This window comes from Paramisgurnus dabryanus, chromosome 10, assembly GCF_030506205.2.
Source record: "Paramisgurnus dabryanus chromosome 10, PD_genome_1.1, whole genome shotgun sequence".
NCBI classification, from domain to species: domain Eukaryota; kingdom Metazoa; phylum Chordata; class Actinopteri; order Cypriniformes; family Cobitidae; genus Paramisgurnus; species Paramisgurnus dabryanus.
Window position 1 is genome coordinate 1,161,407 of NC_133346.1, and position 19,281 is coordinate 1,180,687.

The 19,281-nt window shown below is 34.7% G+C and overlaps 1 protein-coding gene across 1 annotated transcript; it reads right to left on the minus strand.

Annotated features, from left to right (window-relative positions):
• Positions 1 to 286: 286 nt before the first annotated feature.
• tdgf1 (teratocarcinoma-derived growth factor 1) lies at positions 287 to 4,735 on the minus strand. The gene is made up of 6 exons (XM_065257808.2): positions 4,573 to 4,735; positions 4,438 to 4,487; positions 4,195 to 4,353; positions 3,358 to 3,472; positions 3,146 to 3,255; positions 287 to 1,762 (listed from the first exon to the last, which is right to left on the minus strand). Exons 1-6 carry the CDS (start codon positions 4,605 to 4,607, stop codon positions 1,662 to 1,664), a joined length of 570 nt encoding a protein of 189 aa, XP_065113880.1. The 5' UTR covers positions 4,608 to 4,735; the 3' UTR covers positions 287 to 1,661.
• Between the last annotated feature and the right edge of the window lie 14,546 nt (positions 4,736 to 19,281).

Consider the following 19,281-nt stretch of genomic DNA (forward strand, 5'->3'; position numbering starts at 1 on the left):
TATTTAATGTTCATTTAACTTTGAACAAACTGTTGCCAGTAAATAATTAATTAAATTTGTATTAATTTAAATCTACAGTAAGTCACTGAATTACAGTATTACTTGAGTTAAAGTACGAAAGCATACAATTTTAATGTAATTAGGTATTAAATAAATGTTAACATGAAATATAAAGGAATAAACAGTATGATTCAATGCTTTATAATGTAGTGAAGCAAACTTTTTCCCAAAACAAAGACTCTGATAAAGTACAGATGCTTGAAAATGTTTTATTAAAATACCTGAAGTACTGTCCACCTCTGCATACAAAAATTAACATTACTTAACACACGCAATACACACAACAGTTCAAATAAAACAGGTTCAACAAAGTGGTTGGGAAGCTTAATGTAATGTTTCTAATTCTTGAATAGCAGGCTGGGTGATATCCTAGTCATTTAACACATGAGACGGGCACATAAGCATCTCTTTGACTGACTCTTTTTCATGTAACAGTACATTGTGCATTCAGTTTAAAGCCATTATCACAATTAACAATGGTGGGGAGGGTGATGGTTCGAACCCAGACCCCGCCCACCCACCCATTAATACCAAAGAGAAGAGCATCATTTCAATGTCAAAAGAGTGGCAAGCGCTTGTATTTGTTCAGCCTGTTTCTGAGAGCCAACAGGAAGAGAAATTCAAGAGTAATCGCATGAAAATGACTTCTGCTGTCTGCTACTTTAATGCCTTTCCACATTTAGCTACATGAGATCATATCAGAGATTTTACAATTACTAGAAATCAACTTGATAAATGAACTCGCTCGGAAAATTAGGGAGTTTATAATATTCCCCACTTATCATTTTCACGCTTTAAAGCAACAATCCTTTTCAAGCCTTTAAGAATTGGGATTTCTTTATCTCCCCAAAATGATCTGTGAAGTTAAAACTTAAAATCAATTTGGCACCTTTATCTTTGAGAAAATCATTTCCAGCCATTCATATTCTGCCATCCAATTTATTTTTCCCACCACCCGTGATAAAGCGCCTAATTGAAAGTCAGTAAACAGTCAGTCAATGTAGTTATTGATGTGAGTTTTAATTGGATGAGACAAATTCATTCAAATTCATCAAAATCTGCACCCAACTCTAGAAGGTCAAGATAGTCGCTGCTGCGGTGAGATTGATTGGCCGACTACTTGTTTATATAAGATAAGAGAAAATAGCCGAAAGGTCAACAATCAGAGATATCTGGGCGTTATCAGACTTTCTCTCCATTGACAAGAACAGCAAACGAAAGTTTAGAGAACAAATTAGGACGTTAGCAAAATAAAAAACAACTCTCACTTGCTGTCAGTACATAAACGATGATAAACTAGGTGGAAATTGCACTTTATGGTAAAATAAATGTATACAGAGACATAGAAAATAACAAAAATCTTTATGGCCGGCTCCGCACTGACACAAACACAATATATTTTCTATATAAATCCTATATACACAATATTCCTTCACTAAACAGTTGCTTTTAAACACAGCTATAGTAAAACTTCCACTGGAAGCAAAATGCATTTCAGTGCCACCAATAAATGCCTCAAACAACCACAAAAACATTTCAAATAAAAGTCTTCACAGTTCATACAAAAGCTGGTTAAGAAAACGATTCACACAGTTCACCGTTTACAATAGAAAGGGTAAAATCAAGGCCAAACACACAACACACAGAGAGGACAACAATCTGAGACCATCTGAACGATACCACCGAACCTCCTCAGAGTCATCTAGAAAAGAAAAGAAAAACATTAATATACACATAAACACACACTTTTTCAAACATACAGTAAAACACTTTTTGGGATTAGTTTGGTGGGGGTTTGGCTTTCACAGACCCATTATGGAAATGATGTCTGAGGTGAGAACTTCTTTAACTCCAAACCAGTTAGTCCAGGTTTAAAGATGTGTCTGGTATCATGTTATTAACACATCCCATTACACAAAATGGAAAACAAATTCCTGGTTGCCTTAAATTAACTTGGATTTACAAGCAATTTCAACGTGTTTTCTCTTAACTTGTGAGGGGTTGGAGTAACTTTAAGTTAAATTAAGGTAAAAATTAAGTCGAATTAGCTTACAAGTAAAACAACTCATCACTAGTCAATATAAAAACCTAAGTTCACTGTAAAAAAAATTAGCTGTATCTATGTAGCTGGTTGCCAGTAACTTACTGTAGGAGATAAAGACTGAAAATGTTTCATGTTCATTTAACTTTGAAACTGTTGCCAGTAAATAACATAAATGTAAAATCTACAGTAAATTACTGGCAGCTAGTTGCCAGTAATACCCAGAAATACTGTAATTTCTACAGAGTAGACAGTGTTGGTTACACTGTTCAAATTATTTTAAAATTACAGTATTACTGGCACACTGTAAAATTGCTGTAGTTATGCAAGCGGTTTGTCAGTAATTACTGTAGATGTTATTTACTGGCAACAGTGTGTTCAAAGTTAAATGAACATTAAACATTAACAAGTCTATAGCTTTACAGTAAAAAAACTCAAATAAAACCATCATGCAAAGCATGCTGGGAACCAGAAATATGGTAAACAGTAATTTAACTTCAAAACAATGCTGTAAAAAATGTCTGTAGAAATTACAGTATTACTGGGTATAGCTGACAGTAACTTACTATAGATTTTATTTTTATGTTATTTACTGGCAACTGGAAATTAAATGAACATGAAACATTTTCAGTCTTTATCTTCTACAGTAAGTTACTGGCAACCAGCTGCATAATTACAGCAATTTTTTACAGTAAACTGTTGCCAGTAAATAACTAAATCTACAGTAAGTTACTGGCAAACTACAGCATATTTTTACAAATCAATACAGGAAGACCCAGACTAAAATGCATGTTTGATCTGTCTTTACTTATAAATCTAAATATCATTGCCATTGTTTTGTCTCAAGATGCACATGGGCAACATTGTGTGTAAAGCATGTTTGTAAAATCCTTAAATGTCTTAACAAACTAAGGCCTAGTCCTGTCTTAATCTAAACCCTGTCTGGGAAACATGCACCCCATATGAATAAACCGATATAAAACAAATGTATTTATTGATTCCCTTACTGTAATTGACCAAAACAAGCATTGGTTGTGAACTTACCGCAGTCATTGTTGAAGACATTAGGAAAACAATGCAGAAGTCCATAACCACACCGGCAGTACGAACATCCCTTCTGTACCCACTCACCGTGTGGAATAATCCCACAGTCCCTAAAAAAACAAACAAACAAACAAACACAATCATGTTAAAGCATGCAAGTGTGTATATAATCCTAAATAGCTCACTCGTGACTTCATGAATCACAGCGTTACCTGGCTCTCTCGTCATATTCACAGCTCCGGCCTGTGAAGTGTTTCGGACAGGCGCAGAAACTTCCCAAAATACAAGTCCCTCCGTTTTTACAGCAGGTACGACTTTGTTTAGCAACTGAAATCAGAAAGAGTAAAAACAGAGATGGTCAATAGGATGCACTGAATTTATGACTGAGCTGGAGTAACATCTGCTTTTAAACACAACACTGACAGTGTGCAGACCGATACGCCCGACAGCACAGGAATTCTCATCTTTAACAGAGAAATCCATTTACAGTTCCCACAGGTCATGGAATGGTAAATGGTCTTTTCCAGACATTGAAAGTCAGGGAAATTTTATTTTTTGTTGCTTTAAATTTTAGTTTCCATTTATCAAAATGTAATTCCCTTGTTAACTTTGTGACGTAAGGAAAACCATTTCCGGGTTCAAGCCTTCACTGACTACAATTTAAACAGCTGTTTATTGGCACGGTTCACACATTTAAGCTACATTTTTATAAACTCACAGTGTACACTACATTATCCAGGCTCATGGTACCCTGGCCATATGTCATGGAAATTCAACTTTTTAGTCAGGGAATTTGAGTGGGAACCCTGTCCATTAAACTCATGACATATAGATTTATTTTGAGAAATAGGCTTTGAATAAGTCTGTGAATTAGGCTATGTTGTTGGTGCTTTGATAAACATCTGATGATCAATAATAAATGCTGTTAAGTGTTGTTCACAGTGGTTTGCAATTTAACACCGAAATCATTACAAAAGAAAACCTGGGTGAGTGTTGTATAGATGTATAAGATGGTTATTTTAACAGTTTGTATGCGTTCATTTGTTCACCTCCAGTGAGTCCAAGGAAAGGTAACGCGGCCTGCGCGTTGCGATGCGCGCGTTGCGGCGTCTGCGTGTGCATGTTCATTTCATTAAACTTCTTTAGAAACTCCGCGTTCTTTGGCTTTTCCGAAAGCGCATTTTTACCGCATTCAGATCCGTCACAACCTGCAGATAAACACGAGTTTGTGTTAGAAACATGCGCACATAAATACGGATTTTACAGTGTAACTAATTCCGAATCTGTAGTACCTGATTCAGTGGAGAAAGCCTGATACACGAGCACAGCAGAGAGAAAAACCCTGAGAGAGAGAAAGAGAGACACACTAAGTTAAACCTCAGACAAACACATGAGACATTATGAATGAATGAGAGTCATCATCTTACCTGAACACTGGATTTGTCATTGCGCTTTCCAACATCTGACAAATAATCCAATCACTAAATACTGAGCCTATACCAGTTTAACCATCACACAACTACAACAGACAAACCATTTAAACCAGCTCCTCTCTGTCTGTCTGTTATTTATCTACAGATGCCGAGCAGACGCACGCGTAAACCTCCCTCATGACGCGCAATTAGCACCTGTAAACCCCGCCCACAAATACACAGACGCGCCCCGACACACGCTTAGTTATGCAAATAGAGACATTTTATTGTTTTAATACACTGCAGCTAGTTAGAAATACTATAATCAAACTTTAAAACTAACAGAAAAGTTTCTACATTTGTACAATTAAAAAACATTTTTTTTTTTAAATTAAAGAACGTTTTGCTCATCTTTGGGTACAAATTGTCCCATTTGTAAAGACACATTTGTACATTGTGGGAGGTTGAAATGTTAACTGTACATTTGTTTTCATTAAAAATATTGGGAGAGGGGATGTAAGTGCCAGTTTTGATGACCTCCCCCCATCCCCTTGGAAACTACACCCCTGCCTCCAGTCCATTGAAGTCAGTTCTGTCTCAAACCGGTTTGAGATTAAGTGATTCTGTTCAGTATTAATGCAAGAGTTGAACTCAGGGATGCTCAAAAAGCTTTTACTATTTAGAAAATGAACAGTTGCTTAGTGACCAGAAGAAGTAGTAAGCAAAATAAGACATCACAAAGTCACAGGGTTGAATGACAAACAGGTGTTTGCCAGTTTTAGTAACTAGAAATGTAAATATATACACAAATGAAAACTGAAACATTTGGTTAAGATGTTTAAAAAAGTCACATCTCTACACATTGCTTTTCTTTACTATCAGCTCTGTATTATAAAAACAGTGCTATACTGTATTTCATATTTGTGACCCTGAACCACAAATGGGTTCAATGCATTGAAATTGATATTTATACATCATCTTATAAAGCTTTCCTTTTATGTATGGGTTGTTAGGATAGGACAATATTTGGCCGAGATACAATTATTTGAAAGGCATAAAAGAAAATGGATAATTTTACCCATGTATTTTGCTGCAAATACCTGTGCTACTTATGACAGGTTTGCACGGTCACATTTCTGCTTTATTTATATATTGCATGTTTATTTTTTGTAGTGGTACTTCCTATAAGGACTGTGTTTTCTTTCATTCTCCATTCATTTTGAAATCTCAGCTTCATCTCAACCTCAACCATTTATTAATCTGAAACAAAGATGCAAAGTTATTTACAGTAAAAAAAAAAAAAAAAACCTTTATGAAGAGCACATGTGTATGATTGCACCTTCAGGAAAATAATTCTCATTTGTTATGGTGATGTCTTTATTTGTTTTTTTACTAATATACATGAAACCAAATTAGTTTTGTGGTGAATCTCTGTTTCTTTATGCTGACATTTTAAAGGCAATAAGTCTGTATATGCTGTGTGTGTGTGTGTGTGTGTGTGTGTGTGTGTGTGTGTATGCAGTATATAACCCTGAAATAATTAGAGGGGGCAATTTTTTGGTTCACTTCTTTAAAGATGTGTAAAAAGCACATGGAGACACCTCACACTATTTCTGGCCAAACTTTCTTGTCGGTTTAATTAGCCAATTATTTTCTAAACCCAGGAGGTGTCAGTAAAACTGAAAATCTCTCAAACGCTGTAGCTCACAAGAAACTACACTTCACTACAAGTGTAACCTAAACTCTCTCTCTCTCTCTCTCTCTCTCTCTCTCTCTCTCTCTCTCTCTCTCTCTCTCTCTCTCTCTCTCTCTCTCTCTCTCTCTCTCTCTCAGAGCAAACATAATATTGTACAAATGAAAGCTTTGGAGATAGTGCTCTTCTGTTTTACCTTTCACATGTTGTCCAATTATTCATTTTAAAATGAAATGCAAATGATGTGGCTTAGGTTGATGCACTTTCATTTCCAACACAATGACTCACATTGAGAAGCTTTCTGGGGAGACCCATTAACATTTTTTGACATTCATGAAAACATTTCCTCTAATTGTTTCTCAACAGAAAGAGTCTGGAAAGATCAGCAAGGGCAGCTGCTAAATAAAGTGGATGAAGCATTCGAGATGGGAGTCCCTGAAAGGCTAAAGGTCAGACTGAATGTTGTGCTTGACATTGTAAATGACCTTATTGAGCTTTGAGCTAAACTTTTAAATGAATAACTAATATTCATGTAAACAATTTACATTAGGAGTGTACTAAAAAACAATGAATTATTGCTTATTTAAAAACAAGAATATCATAAAGGCCTGAGGCTGGCGCTCTTCTGACCACACAGAGTACACTTGAAACCCCATGGCAGAGCCTTTTAACAACTGCATCATGTTCCTGAAGTTTAAATATATAGTGTGTAATATTTTACTCAGACTTTAATTGCTTAATTTACATTTAATTTGCAACATATGAGAAATAATGTGATAATAAGACAAACAAACTACACACGGTTCATGAATCCAACAACACAATTATATAAGAACGCGAATCTATTGGCCAAGGGTCAGACAGCATCAGCCAATTAGATGTCAGGGTCAAAGGTCTTTAGTCAGCGTGGTTGAGGTTCTCCTATAGAAACAGATGGAGTCTAAAGGTGATTTATATTTTCTCCCACAGGTGCGTTTCTGTCTGTCGTGTTTTCCGTCATGGGAATATTTGGGATAATTTGAGAAGCAGAGTAAGACAAATTTAGATGAAGTGTTTCTGCAACAGTCATTTGTATTCTGCATTGAAGCAATCACATTAAAATACAATCAAAACAACAGGATAAGATGCATCCCAATAGACTGTAAACATGAGGAACCATCTCAGACCATAAATATGAGCATCAAGATACAATGTTATGGGTTGATGGTTTTAAAAAGAACAAATAAAAGTAGCATGCATGAAAGCATGGCAATTATAAAAAAAACAATGCAGCTCTGAAGTTGAACAAAGCACAGAGAAAGAAACATTTGAAGATAAATCTTTGAATTAAATCAAGATCTACTGGCATGAGGTCAAACCATGATACACTTTTGTAGAAGATACAAGTAAGAGTGATTTTAACTTCATTTTTCATAAAGGGTCAAGTTGTCAGTGAAGAAATATATTAACTATATTTACGCGAAAAGAGAGACCCACCAATCAGAGATGTCACTGTAACCATGGAAACAGAAGTCACAGTAAAGCTCAGCATCCACCATCCGTGATGACATGACATTACTCTCAAACTCTTCCTCTTGCTTTAAATCTATAAGGAAGCGCAGAAGAAAAGCAGAAACAATGAAGAAAATCTTATTGCTCATAAGTTGCTCTTTTATAGCTCAGGTGTGTTATAATTAACTATCAACTTAGTCTCAGAAGTTTCTCCTAAAATTGCTTAGGAGAAATAAAATAAAACTGGTAAATGCTTTAAAGTGTGTGGAGCTGTAAAAAGAATGCGGTAAAATAATCAGAATTGTGATCAATTTGATAAGAAATGTCAAAGTTTATATTAAAATCTGTAATAATATTGACTTTTAATTACAGACTTGGCAAATCTGAGCTCAGTTTGTGACATTATTAAGGTCTCTTGTAGGGCTGTCACGATTATGGCATTTTCACACATTAATATAACACATATTTATAAGTAATTATTAAATTAATATATCTTTCAAAAACTAAAATTCTTCAAAAGAAATAAACACAATAAATTGTCTAAAAAAAATTACTGAAAATAAAAATGCAAATGAAAATAAACTGACTATATTAGAACAGGCTTTAAATAGTAGCTAATCCTAAGGTCATATTAATATTGGACCACATGTCTGTAGTAGCTGCAAAAAAATAAATTTCCTACAGATCCTTAAGAAAAGCATCATTCACTTTCCTAAATTTGGAATTGCTGTTTTGGAAATGTATGTTTTACATGGCAGTTCATACTGCCTATCAACGTTTTGCAGCGTTATGGTGTCAGTTAAGGAGTTTTTCGAGAGATGTGCAATCATTGCGGTGATCTGAAATCAAACAATCGTGATGAGACGATTACTTAATCATTATGATAGCCCTAGTCTCTTGTAAAACTAACATTTGTGGGATTTCTAAATCTTATCCCAGAAATAGTGCCTACCTGTCACTGGGGCAGTACCCTTTAAAAGGTCCTAAACAGATGTTTGTTACCAATATATGAACTCTTCAGGTGCAAAGGTGTACCGCCCCAGTGACAGCTGTAGAGACGAAATATAAGACACAAGAGACTTAAGCAAATAGTTGAGATATTAAAGAGATCTTATCTGTGATTTTGTCTTATGATTGTGGGCCAAGAGGTCAATCTATCTTTAATATCCAGCCTGTCCTTGTGTATGACTGTGAACCGGTTTATGCTTAGTTCTTCACCTATTATATTTACAACTAAATGAAACTTTGCAAACAAGTGATTGTAAGTCTAACATAAAGCTTTAAACCTTCTGATAACATCGTCACTATAACAGATGAGATTTGATCTCTGGTTTATGTTCTATAGTGCATAGAAACAAGACACCTTCAGTTTCATTACTGCAATGTTGTTAAGGTGCTGTAGTGAAGCTCTCAGGATAATTTATGTTTAATGAAGTAATCTCGCTCAACTTCTCTTGTGTTCTGGCTCATATGAGCCCCCTGCTGGCTCATAATTAATTTACATATCTTTGTGTTTCATTGCCATAATTAACAAGCCTCCGGATAACAACACGATGGACCCATTAGGTGTGTGAGCATGTTTACAGGGGTGTTTTAATGACGTCTATGAAGGAAAGACAAGGGAACATTTATCTTTATTTGTCTTTGCTTTATTTAATCTTTTAATCCATATCTTAAATTAGCATTAGTATTTGATAGCTCCCACGGGGATCCTAAAGAATCCTATGTACGACGATAGTTCACGGTTAGTGTGAAGCTCCATAAAGGACAAACATTACGGCCTGTTTGAAATCTATGAATGCATACGTGTCGTGATAGTTTTATTTGCTGTTTTTTAGATATGGTCACCATAAAAGCATTGCTGCGGGTGGCAGAAATACATAGCAGGTATGAATTTTCATTTTTGGCCTGAACTGACAAAATTGACCACAAGCCCCAGTAGACAGAAATCTTTTAATTAGGATCCATTTGACAAGAGTCTATTGATTGTAAATCACTTCATTCTCTACTGTGACAGTGAGTTTGGCTTTCAGCGTCTTATGGTGAACATTTGACAGATCAGATTATTGTGATGTCTATTCTGAAAACTGCCAATGTACTGACAGCAGAATCATTATCAGGCATGCAAAGATGATGGGTGCTCTTCTAATGAGATGCCTGCTGTATGAATGACACAAACACTCAGTTTGAAAGGTTACCATTCAGAATGCCAGCAACCTCTGTGAGAAACAAGGACAAATGTGGTTAATGTGTGGATTAAATATTCAATAAACAAAAGAAAGGAATGCATTCTTAAATTAAGGTGCTTTATAATGCCATATAAGAACAGTTCTTGAATAAAGAACTAAATAAAATGGGTAGGAAAGAAACGTTAACCCATATATTCACTCTAAAGAAAAAACGGTGCTATATAGCACCAAAAGTGGTTCTTTGCTCGTAATCATAGAAGAACCATTTTTAGTGCCATATAGCACCGGTGAATCACCAGTGAAGAACCATATGGGGGCCATATAGCACCACTATAGCACCACATACGGTTCTACATAGCACTATGTGGTTCTACACAGGTGCTTCACCGGTGCTATATGGCCCTAAAAACGGTTCTTCTATGATTACGAGAAAAGAACCACTTTTGGTGCTATAGCACCGTTTGTTTTTAGAGTGTTGTCTTTACTTAAAATATTAAGTCATGTTTACTTTATTGTTTGTGTTTTGAACATCATTTAACTTTTAAGCGTATAAAATTCATTAAACTAAACATTCAAGTGAAATGAACTTGATCAGTACATGTTGTGAATACCCGTCCTTTTAATATTTAGATTATTTAAGCATTTTTTACTGAATAAAAACTAATAAGAACTTTAACTACACTGAAAAAAATAATTCGCTGCATGGTTTTGCATGAAATTTTAAGCAATTTAAACAATTGCAATTTTATTTAAGTAAGTTTTCCATGAAATTTTAAGCAATTTAAGTAAATTGCATTTTTTTAAAGTAAGTTTTACATGGAATTTTAAGCAATTTAAGCAATTGCAATTTTTTTAAAGTAAGTTTTACATGGAATTTTAAGCAATTTAAGCAATTGCAATTTTTTTAAAGTAAGTTTTACATGGAATTTTAAGCAATTTAAGCAATTGCAATTTTTTTAAAGTAAGTTTTACATGGAATTTTAATCAATTTAAGCAATTGCATTTTTTTAAAGTAAGTTTTACATGAAATTTTAATCAATTTAAGCAATTGCAATTTTTTAAAGTAAGTTTTACATGGAATTTTAATCAATTTAAGCAATTGCAATTTTTTAAAGTAAGTTTTACATGGAATTTTAATCAATTTAAGCAATTGCAATTTTTTTAAGTAAGTTTTACATGGAATTTTAATCAATTTAAGCAATTGCAATTTTTTAAAGTAAGTTTTACATGGAATTTTAATCAATTTAAGCAATTGAATTTTTTTTAAGTAAGTTTTACATGGAATTTTAATCAATTTAAGCAATTGCAATTTTTTAAAGTAAGTTTTACATGGAATTTTAATCAATTTAAGCAATTGCAATTTTTTTAAGTAAGTTTTACATGGAATTTTAATCAATTTAAGCAATTGCAATTTTTTTAAAGTAAGTTTTACATGGAATTTTAATCAATTTAAGCAATTGCAATTTTTTAAAGTAAGTTTTACATGGAATTTTAATCAATTTAAGCAATTGCAATTTTTTTAAGTAAGTTTTACATGGAATTTTAATCAATTTAAGCAATTGCAATTTTTTAAAGTAAGTTTTACATGGAATTTTAATCAATTTAAGCAATTGCAATTTTTTAAAGTAAGTTTTACATGGAATTTTAATCAATTTAAGCAATTGCAATTTTTTTAAGTAAGTTTTACATGGAATTTTAATCAATTTAAGCAATTGCAATTTTTTAAAGTAAGTTTTACATGGAATTTTAATCAATTTAAGCAATTGCAATTTTTTAAAGTAAGTTTTACATGGAATTTTAATCAATTTAAGCAATTGCAATTTTTTTAAGTAAGTTTTACATGGAATTTTAATCAATTTAAGCAATTGCAATTTTTTAAAGTAAGTTTTACATGGAATTTTAATCAATTTAAGCAATTGCATTTTTTTTAAGTAAGTTTTACATGGAATTTTAATCAATTTAAGCAATTGCAATTTTTTAAAGTAAGTTTTACATGGAATTTTAATCAATTTAAGCAATTGCAATTTTTTTAAGTAAGTTTTACATGGAATTTTAATCAATTTAAGCAATTGCAATTTTTTTAAAGTAAGTTTTACATGGAATTTTAAGCAATTTAAGCTTAATTTTTTTAAGGAATTGCTTAAAATTCCATGAAACTTGGTTAAAAAGAGGGACGCAAAACTGATGCACTATATCTTTTAGTAAATCAAACTAATTATTTTTAATATTTGTAAATAAAATGTCATAGAGGTTTATAAGCTCTTATATTATTAATGTTGTTTAGTTTAGGTCATAAGTGAGGTCTACAGGAATCACCGCCCATGTGCAGATCTCACATTCGTAACATATTTCACCTTTCAAATGTTTGTCCAAACGTAATGTTCTGGTGACACGGATGCTATATCGAGATGACAGCCATGAGATGATCTACTTGAATATCTCTGCTATGAAAGGTTATAAGGCGTCTGCTTTAAATTATGATCTGTCATGTACACTTACTAGTGCGGTGTATTAATTATCATCTCTTTCATCACCACTTACACCATTTAAAACCTTTGACATGGCCTATACAAAGGTGACGAAAACATCCCTAATGCTAGTCATGCAAAGGTTTCACATACATTTTTGGTAACTCGTGTAGTAATATTCAAATGTCAAAATATTAAAATCATTAATAAGAAAGAACATTTTGTACATTTCTGATGTATAACAGGACCAGCAGGGTGTTAAAAATAGCTGAACCCGGGTCACACAGGCCTGTTAAATTACAGATGACACTTATATACGATATATAAGAGCTGCGTCTAATGCCTGCGAATGTCTTTATCTGACACAGGCAGACAGGTAAGCAAGGATCTTTTCTTATTTTTTCATGCATGCATTTTTCCTTCAGCAAACCATTTTAATAAAATGTGACACACAGCAGTATTAATGTTGCTTCCAGTTTGCACAAATTGCATAATGCATTTAAAAAATAACACAAAGGTTCAACCAGCAATGCTGTTTATAAGCGGATCAGAAAGTTAATCCTGAAAGCAATTTGTTCATGCACAATTATAAAATGCACAGTGAAATGTATTAAGCAAGTATCTGCACTGTGTTTATATTAAATGGCCTGTGCTGAATAAATAATTTAATCAAATAGATTATTAGATAAGCACTTGTGGGAGTCAACAGCAAGCTGAATTATCTCACAGTCATCTCACTTCACTTTATATTGTATAAAGGTGCACTGCAATCCTCTAAAATTGAATCCAAGTCTATCATGTCCTTCTACTGACAGCTTAATCTTTACCTATAGCAGGAGTCAATACAATGGCAGAGAGGAGCACAGAGGTGTTAGTATGTGGCGCGTCAATCATGAAGAATGTGTGGGAGATCAGACTGAAAGACCACAGACTAAAAGTGATGTGGAGGACGAGAGGATTCAGAGGAGCAGGCTGGAAAAGTGAGTAAATGCTTAACCTCCTCTATTAGTCTGACCTTCACATCTCTAAAGCTCCTGGAAACACTTTTTAGAAAGCCTGAAATCACCGTTTATACTAAAGCTTTGGGACTCAGACGAGGTCCTGTATATGGTGGGGATGCACTTCTTGTTTACTAAAACGTGAATTGTTTTTATTAGATTGCTATCTACACTATGCACACATTTAAGCATTTGCAGAGAAATAAAGCAGAGAAATCTATGACAAATCTAACAGATAAACCTACAAAGGTGGCGGTGAAAATAGGGACTCCATAAACTGAATGTCAGCATATCAAATTTGAGGTACTTGCTTTGCCCAAAAGGCAAACATGTCATAGGATTTTAACTCATTATGGCAAAATTAAAGCAATTGGAAGTATTTTTGGAGGATGCTGAAACATCAGCGCAAGAAGGCTCTGAGAAACCAGAAACAAGGTACAACATTACAAACATCTCTAACTGAATGGACTACTTCCATTCCAACGCTTAACCAATTGGTCATCTAATAGCCAACCTAGACCTAACAGAAGTGTGAGAGAACCTGATGAGAACAAGAACATCTTGTTCAATGGGCTAATAGGGGTCTGCAGCTGGATTGAGTCGTGGATGTCTACTAGATATCAGTAGAAACTAGAAAGACAAGGTACATGTGGATCCACCCAGCAAATAAATCCTTTCATCCTCATGAGATCTTTGGCAGACTGGGAACAATCCTGGAAATCCTCCTCATCCATTCGTCATCTTCATGATGGACCTTCAATGACAGAGTGGTTGGGTTCCTGGAGGTTCTCTGGTGATCATTTGGGGAACCTCCAGCATAAAAACACATGGTTTGAGAAATCAATGCAAATCAAAGCCATAAAGGAACTTTACAGAGCATTGTGTATCGTATATACGTAGCAGATCATTTGATTTTCCCTTTTAGCTTTAGAAAGACTCATGTCAGGTTAGGTCTGATGATACAGGGTCTCTTAATTTTAGTAAGAAAGAAGTACTAGACTGGATGTTCACCAGCAAAGATTTTTTTATCAAAGACAAGGTGATTATTATTAAATTTTAAGCTGTTGATCGATGTGAAAACCAGAACCCATGCAATGCAAAGATTTGTCCAAATTGAGATGAAATCAGAGTGGGGTCAGTCATGGAAGATATCGAACCCACAGCCACAAAAAAAACCCATTGCTTTATGGGTTGATGCAAAGCCAAAGTCATTTTTTTCCACAAGATTTACTCTTCTGGACAAAAGAAATGCACAAGAACTGCTCAATATCTGCCATTCACAAAGAACCAAGCAAACTGAAAATCTGGAGGACATCTTGGAGGTTTAATAAAATGGAGAGTAACCATGGCTTCAATTCACTTGCAAATGATTTTGTGATAATGAACAACACAACAGAGATAAGAAAGCACAAGTAGGCTATAACCTAGATAAACATAAGCCACAGGAGAAGAGATGGAGCGATGCTTGCAAAATAACAAAGACCCAGACACAACCAAAGCATGACATTAGACACAAATCTGTCAAGAACAAATGTGAAGAAATGTTTGAATGGATTGAATTTGTGAAAGTTTTGATTTGTTTTGGTTAAGATATTGAACAAAGAGTGTTTTGGAAGCATGAAAGTAAATTTCTTCATCTTATGTTTTATTCGATTTCTGTTGTGTGTGAAAGTCACCAAATCCAACCTTATATTATTTTAATCTCTGTCTTGTTACCTTAAACGTAACAGCATTTTGATGTCATCAACTCCTAGTAACTGATAGCTGGGATTGAAAACATTTTTACACAGCGGGGTTAGTTGTCACACAATGAAGCCTCAGGTATACAATGATAATGAAATGAAAACAATGATAATACTATTAATCAAAATGATTACTGTTAATACAATATCAGGGGAAATAACTCACTATTATGATTTTTTGTCCTTTCAAAAAAAATCTATTTCTATGCATTGATTTATTATACAAGGATGGTTAGACGAAGGATGATGGATGGATGAATGTGTGGATATCTATCTATTATAGGCAGATATATAAACAATATCCACCTTTAGTACTGAATCTAATTGAATTATTTGTGTAACATCAAACTCTCTGTTTGTGACAATGAACCCCACCTATGGGTAACGTTTGCACCCCTGTCACTTTCGGTACAATAACGGTACGTCACACAAGCAAACTTTAAGTGTTCATTTGTAGCAGAGATGTGTGTGTTGATTGTTTCTAAAAAAATATTCATCTAACTTAAATATTTTTCATATGATAGAGCCAAAGCCAACAAGCGTTAGATTGTGTCTGGATCTCCCTTACTCATATATGAAGATCATCTACCTACTGTCTGTAAATGTAAACCAGCAGGATCAATACATGCAATTGAAGTATCAATATAACATTTCCACTATCTTCCTTAATTAACTGATTAGCTAATGTTGTACTCAAGGATACTTTATCTCATCCAAACAACTAAAAATAGACCTGATAAAGGCAAACACTTAACTAGTCTGCTACTGGATAATTGCTATAAGCTATAAGTGCATGCAAGTAGTAAATAGTACATTTTCACAATCACCCACTACCTGCTACGTAAATAAAACCTCAGTTGTGTATTACAATACTGAGTTCTGGGTCATATTCTGTGTTTGTCATTAGCAGAAGAAAAAATGACACACTTTGGTTTAACATCAATCCCTACCCGATCAGAAATGTTCATTTCAAATGTATGCAACCTTTGGTCTTTGCAATTCAAACACGATCAATATTTGATATTGAAGCTTTACATGCTGTGCTCTTCTATCATTGTAGTTAAAATAAAATGTATAAAATTTAAGGTAAAAAATAGCCCTCATTCGTTCTTACTGTAATTTGTTTTTGCTTAATTAAAAAAGCTAATTAAAAAGCTTATGACATGAGTTTCTTTTTAAACTGCTAATGAATGTCTTCCCTTTCCAGGACCAAAATAACGCAAGATGTCACTACGAGATACACATTTAAATGTTATACTGTGCATATGTTGGTGGTTTGCTGTAGTATTTTAAGCACAGATCTGGCTGCTGTGATTGCCAGGTCTGTCTGCTTACCACACAAGCATCACTCCAGAGGATTTCTGGAAACGCTGCAGTAAAATTAATGAGTAGAGGGCCTGACACCAAATTATGGAGGGTGGGTAGTGTTGACGGCTCAGCCACAGCACAGACACTTCATTTTCCTGCAAAGAGACATCTCTCTCTCTCTCTCTCTCTCTCTCTCTCTCTCTCTCTCACACACACACGCACACGCACACGCACACACACACACACACACACACACACAGTACTCATCATCAGAACGTCTGCACTTCAACATGATCCCCATCTTTCTTTCACAGGAGCACTTTAGCAGGTATAGTATAGCAGTGGCGAACCGTGGGTACTTCAGCTGGGCCTTCAAAATATGCAATGAAGTGCAAATGCCTCTACATCCATAATACTAGGCTATTCGTATTTCGTTAAATCATACAGTGAACGTGTAAAAATTCTGAGCACGCAAAGTTAAATTACAGAATGGGCATTGTCTGCCTTTATATGCAGTTTTAAAGTTTAAAATTACTTTAATCTAACTGATAAACACAAATACAGACTCTGCTGCTCTGTAATGACAGTCAGGGGCTCTTTAAATTTGCATTTAACAAGCTTAAATTATGTTCTTTAATTTATTTTTTATTTTTTGGAAATATATATTTAGCTGTAGAATACCTTGTTAGCCTTTTTCATAAGGGGAAATCTAGCACCCTGCGTTCTCAGTGCACCTCCTTGTGGCTTATAACTGTTGTTATAAGATATCCAGGGCTCGCAAAATCTCTAGCCCGAGCCCCGAGGGCTACCAAAATGTATCTCCGCCCTGCCCATCGAGTATAGCGGGGAAAAAAATATTTGAATGTTTTCGCATTCTCTCAGATTTAGTTAGGAAATTATATTGTATGTAATTCGGCGTCGTCTGTCAGTCATTACTATCCTCACGTAACAAGTGAAACTGTCAGGAAGTAAAAGTATAATTAAACCCATTATTTTTCTCGTGTTCGCGTCATATGCACAGGCTCCTCTGCACGCGCTTCTCCCGGCTGTGCTCTTCACGAGAACGCGCTTAAGTAATTTCGTTTTTATCTCAGCCCTATCAAGCTAACCACAACGTCAATCACGTTTTCCGCCATTTACCTCAACCACTCTCACCGCAGAGATTCGGGGCACTAGACTGTATTAATATTAACGGTCTATGATCTTCGTCTTTGGTGTTCAACGGCTGCTCGCATCCAGTTTGTTGCATGCTTAGGACTTCATGAAGGCTTACAATGTTTACCCGCCCCCTTGAAATCAAAACGTGATTGGTCGATTTGCCCGTCACTCTCCACACCAAAACACATAGCTTGGCCTTCCCTGGGATTCATGAAGTCCTAACCAATAAATGAGCCAGATAACCGGGCCTTAATAGAGACAGACGATTCTGATTGGATTAGATGTTTTCATGACATGAACCTGACAGTAAGCCTAACGTTAGAACAAATGAGAGAAAATATATTACATGTATTGTATTAAATTGAATTAAATAGAAATTTTAAAATGTAAAAACATATTTTTATTGAATACTATATTATTTATTTGTATTATTATTATAAAAAATATTTTTATTAATTTTTTTAGGCCTTCTCTGAAGGCGTAGAAGGCCCTGAAGGTTCCCCACTGTAGTATAGAAATGTTATTGTTATTCTGCTTTCAGATGGTGCACGTGTCTAAACTCATACTAAGCTTGTATGTGATATATGTGAGGAGGCAGGGGCTAGTTGTCACGCTTGAACTTGAACAATGAATATTCCTTTGGATATATCAGTTTCCATATAGGCACATACATTCGTTTTGACATTTATCTCTTTCCCCGTCAATTAAGAGAAACTGCTTCCCTGCAATGACAAGTTTTTACGGCAATCCATATTTCTGCTATTATCCACTAGGTGGCGCTCTTACCATGGGTTCACACCAGCTGCGTTTGAGGCATCAAATTAACGTCTACCGCGTCTAGTTTGCCTCTTGAACATTTTGAATTTACTCGCTTTATTTGCGCTTGAAAGCCGTGCATGAAATTCTAGTCATTGAGAGATTCACGTGGAAATTTGCATCATGGGAGGGGCTTCTGCGACTTCGCTCGCTTTCTGTAATTACGTCACTACTAGAGCAAGCTCCTGATTGGTTAACGTGGTGCGTTTTTCCACCAAAGTTCAAATTTTGTAACTCACGTGTTTTCCGCGGCAATGCTCAATTCTTGCCATTTGCATGAACCAGACGCGCGAATGAGGTGGAATCGCGTCTACAGCGCCCCACTAAATGCCTCATTTAACGCGTCAATGCGTCGTCACATTGACTTAACATTGAAATCACTTTCGCTTGACGCCTCTACCGCAACTGGTCTGAACACAGCATTACACAACTTATAAAACACTAAAGCATCCACTGATTCAAAAACAGAATAAACTTTTTGTTTGTTTTGATCATCGCTCTGAAATTATTTACAGAAATGTAATTATCTCAGCTTTTTGCTCAAAATTTGGTATTTTTAAAACCTACCCATATTTAAAAAGTGATAAAAAGATAACTTTTGTTTTGTTTGTTTGAAAGCAGATGGTCTGTTCTTTCATTTGATATACTGCATGTTTATATTTTTATAGAATATATCTTAACTTTTAACTTTTTTTTACTTTTGTGAAATCATAAAAAATCCTGGCGCTGGACTTTTTTAAAAAGCGCTGGTGGGGAAAGAGTTAAAAAAGGCATTGAACGTTTACACTATTATTGTCCTGGTTAAAAAAGTTTTTTTTAACAAAATTCAAAAACTGATCAAAAAGCAGCCTAATATAAGCT